The sequence below is a fragment of the Limanda limanda genome, chromosome 9, assembly GCF_963576545.1.
Source record: "Limanda limanda chromosome 9, fLimLim1.1, whole genome shotgun sequence".
Lineage (NCBI taxonomy): Eukaryota > Metazoa > Chordata > Actinopteri > Pleuronectiformes > Pleuronectidae > Limanda > Limanda limanda.
The window spans coordinates 6,979,631-6,983,884 of NC_083644.1; the positions used below are offsets into that span (position 1 = coordinate 6,979,631).

Below are 4,254 nucleotides of genomic sequence, written 5' to 3' on the forward strand. Positions count from 1 at the left end.
ATTCTTCAACTTAATCCTCATAAAAGTAAAAGGCAAAACTTTATTTCACTGAAGTGATTCGGGGATCGAAAATGCAAAACGAAATTGGAGGTCAATGTCATGTTTTTGGACGTTTAAATCTTGGATAAAGACTTCTGTGGACTATTCTTATTATGGACACTTTTGGTTATTTGACCTTTACCTGTGTTTCCTTGTTTTCATTCAGTGTTTAGAATTGTGTTCCACTGTGTGTCCTATTTTATTTTGAAAGTCTGACCTCCCTCGTGTTTCAGTTTTATCAAATCAAGACATGTCCACGTATGACTTCAAACTGTGTAAATTAATCTTCCCGCTCACGTAAAGGTCCAGTCTTTAGTCTCTTTTGATAGCCACCACAAAACTTTTTTAACCCCAGAAGATGTGTGAAGCTCGATGTCTGTGATTGTCGGTCAGTGATGCACTGGTTGGGTCATCTGAGCTTTATTGCTTAACTCCACCCACATGGTTTGATGAGAACATTCACATTCAGAATCATGATAAAAAGCCAAGAAGTTAAAACAAACTCAACAGATTGGAGGAGATGTTGATTCTCCAATGACTCCTGCAAAGTGAGTGAACATGTTGCGTTACACACAATCAATTGATTCTGTGTAATATCTAAAATATAGAAGAAGCAGGTTAAAGTAAAAACAAGGAGCTGCAGGAGTCACGGCTGAGAAAATACTGAGTCGATGCACAAAACCACAAGTGATCAAGAGACAGTCGATAAAGTGCTCCGGTATAATTCTCTGATAAACAATCATGTCGTCTTCTCGTGTTACAGGCGGACAAACAGTACACCAAAGTCCTGCTGCATGGATCATAATCACTTATTATTCAACTGAGAGATTAGATTAAGTCCAAAGGAGTCGAGCCACGTTGAAGCTCTCGCCTCTTCACCATCCACAGTCAGATTCATCAGCTGCACAGAACTTCATGAGATCACATGGACAGAGTGACGGTCGGTGCATGGATTACAAATGATAAAACATTCTTTTTCCTGTTTATGTCGTCCCGTATATCACTGGATTTTGTTAATTACTATTGTTAATTACTATTTACAGCCGTTCAGCCGTGCTCTGACTCGTGACAACTTACAATCGTAGGTCGAGGACAGACGTGTGGTCCAAGAGCACTTTGACAGGATACATGTTTAGAACAGATACACACACAGGCGTGTAACTGGCCCCTTTAACCACAGCCTCACATCACCTTCGACAAACCAGCTTCCTGCTTCTCCATCTGTGTGTTACTGAGGTCGAGACACCCACACAAGGGTCTTAACAGAAGACACACAACTGCAAAAGCAACACAACAGAATCACAACCTCAACAGAAGTGAGCAAAGCACTGCCTGAAGCACCCGAAACCCGAAAGAATGCACCTGTACCATAACGGGAAAGAATCTATTGGCAGAAATTTAATATAAAATAATCCTACTGATGTTTTGACTAGTGTGTTTCATCTAAATTGTGCGAGTTGTTGTTTTCTTTATCGTAGAATGACCCCTTTATATTTAAATACTTTATATTTACATCGGTAGCGGTTTCTCTCCACGGAGGCCGCCATTTTTTTTTTTACACCTTTTGAGTTTTTATGACAACTGAAGGCTACCACAAGTTCTCTTTCTCCCTTTGGAAGGGGGGGTGAGATGAGGGGGTATTCAGCTGCAAATTGCAACTTCACCACTAGATGTCACTAAATTCTACACACTGAACCTTTAAGCAGCGATCGGCTTGACTGGGTTTTTTACAGGCGACCGTGGCCGCAGTAAGTATCTCTGCTCATTTTAGTCAACAACCGCAGCCACTATATTCCATTGTGGTTGTGTTTCCGTTGTGTGGGTTTTTACAGTTGTGTTGTGGCTTTTGCATCTAAGTTGTAGTGATAGCATTTGTGTTGTGGCTTTTTATTCGTGCAATAATCTTTCTGTTAGTGCGCTTGTGTGAGACGTCTCATCCACCGTTGTGCAGATTTACAACTTTGTGTTACATCGTCAGAGATTATTTGACAAGAGCGTAATCAAACACTACAGATCCTTTGTAATAAATTCGGTGTGATAACAATAACATGAAAACACTCCTGTTTTGGAACCGATATTACACTCGATAGAATTTGTGCTTTTCATTGAAAAGAAAAATCGTTCTAAATACTAATGGAATCAGCATTTCTCCTTGTTGTGCCTGCGTCTCTGTCAGAGACCTGAAGACAAAACAAAAAGACAAACACTTGAGGACTCGTTCACTTCTTCACCGGGGAGACATGTCCCATGTGACCGAGCTGCTGACGTACGGTGTGTGAAAAGTGTTTTCATCATTGTCCCTCTAACGTGAGGCGAAATGTTCTGATATTAAAAGCAAGGATCCAAATTACACACTTTATTGTGGTTCTGTCTCATATGAGGTTTGCCAGACTGGAGGTGGTCTCTCTGCGACCCTGGCGCTCCATGCGTCCAGAGACAGTGAAGACATTCAACACCCGGTCCAGCAGCCTGCGTCCGGGCCTTGTCCTCTCCAGCAGGATCACCACGATGAAATAAATCACAACACCCACTACTGCCGCCCCCCCTCCAGCCAGCAGAACCACTCCGGAGATGTACATGTCATTCAGGGCCTGGCCTGGCTTCGGCATGTGGTTCACCAGGGCCAGACGCAGCAGCACCCCTCCGCAGATTAACAGTGACACCCCCGTGATGGAAACCACGAGGAGGTCGGACAAACCGCCGCTCTTCAGCATGTCAATGCGCTGGCGGCTTCGGATGCAGTTCATGTCCTGCACGGCCGAGCTGAGCAGCTGTTTGAGCAGCACGCCCAGGGCGAGCAGGCAGAGCGCCGTGCCCACGCCCAGCCGCCATTCGCTGGAGACGCTGGTGGTGGTGGAGAGAAGGCCGACGCCTCCCAGCCCACAGCCCAGGATCAGGAGCACGGCCACGCAGTAGCAGAGCACAGACTTCCCGGGATCTCTGAACCACCACAGCTCCACCTGCTCCTCCAGGATGCTGTGCTGGATTCGAGCTGGGTCTGCGGGTGCATTTAAACCCAGCTCAGGGCCACTGGGGTCCCTCAGGGGGGGAAAGTTATGCAGTTCAGGCATCGTACAGCCACTCCCAGCCTGCTGAGTAGGGAAGCCACCACCACGAAAGGCAGGTGATTATCTACGAAGTCTTATTTCATTCACCACCAGTGTATTCCAGACGTTTCAAGGGAGTTGCTCCCTGTATTGTCCCAGAAATCTGAAATGTGGCTACAGGTGAACTCAAGGCTCCAGCTCCTTGGTGAATTAAAAACTCTTATCGGCGTCAACTTCCAAAGCAAAGAGTCCAAACCTCCACAGAACTTCCAGTTTGGTTTTGCAGAGTGTCAGCAGTCATCTGGAACAGAAGACAGAAGATGATGAGACCAGGGATATTTAGCTGGTTGCAATTTGCAACCTCACCACTAGATGCCACTAAATCCTACACACTGAACCTTTAAGAAATGTGGCAAAGCGGTAATACATTAAACACAAACAGGCTAATTAGCTGTTTTTGCACAAAATAGTTTATTGGTCATCTGTATAAGAAGATGGACGACACGTCAGCTCCTTACTCGTAAAGCCGAGTCTTCATGATCGCCCTCATGTGGCTGATTGTAGTATGGATCCTAAACCCATCATCCTCCATGTTAGTGGTGCACATTAAAGACATTTTTCTTCAATATGTTGTTAATATGTCCTTTTATCTTAATAACTCGAGTTTGATTCGATTATTTGATGCCTTAAAAATGTTATGATATTGTTGACATCCATCGTCCATCTTTATACACAGTCTGCGTTTTTTCTGTTTATACCCAAACAATCAATTACAGCAGATAAACAGGTCCAGGCCTTTTTGTTCGATTGTCCTTCACCTGTCCCAACATGACAGAAAATCCGGGGTTTGTTTGACGAGTCAGTTTCGGTCGTGTCTCGCTCATTAACTCCAACTGACACAGAAACTGGTTTTATGTGTTAACTCTGCTCTGTCAATTAAAGGACCTTTGAACAGAGATGTTTGCTCTGTGCACCTTGGAGGATTCTAAGAAGTGCAAAGGTAACATTGTTTCACCGGCTGAAACTCCTCCAATGATCCAATGAAGTCTCTTAACTTGCTGCAGTGATGTAGAACAGCTTGGTGTGAAGTTACTAAAGCCCTTTTCAGACATGTCCTGCTCAGGTTCTCTAGAGAATTGGGTCCAGCCTTTCTCCGCAGTTTGCCTTT

At 44.5% G+C, this 4,254-nt stretch overlaps 1 protein-coding gene across 1 annotated transcript; it reads right to left on the reverse strand.

The window, feature by feature from the left end:
• Positions 1-1,126: 1,126 nt before the first annotated feature.
• LOC133010714 (transmembrane protein 125) lies at positions 1,127-3,270 on the reverse strand. Its single transcript, XM_061078333.1, has one exon. The coding sequence runs from the start codon at positions 3,108-3,110 to the stop codon at positions 2,412-2,414; it is 699 nt and encodes a 232-aa protein (XP_060934316.1). The 5' UTR covers positions 3,111-3,270; the 3' UTR covers positions 1,127-2,411.
• Between the last annotated feature and the right edge of the window lie 984 nt (positions 3,271-4,254).

Bases quoted from the DNA above. Each gene is read 5' to 3' on its own strand.
- LOC133010714 (XM_061078333.1), bottom strand. From the start codon at position 3,110: ATGCCTGAACTGCATAACTTTCCCCCCCTGAGGGACCCCAGTGGCCCT.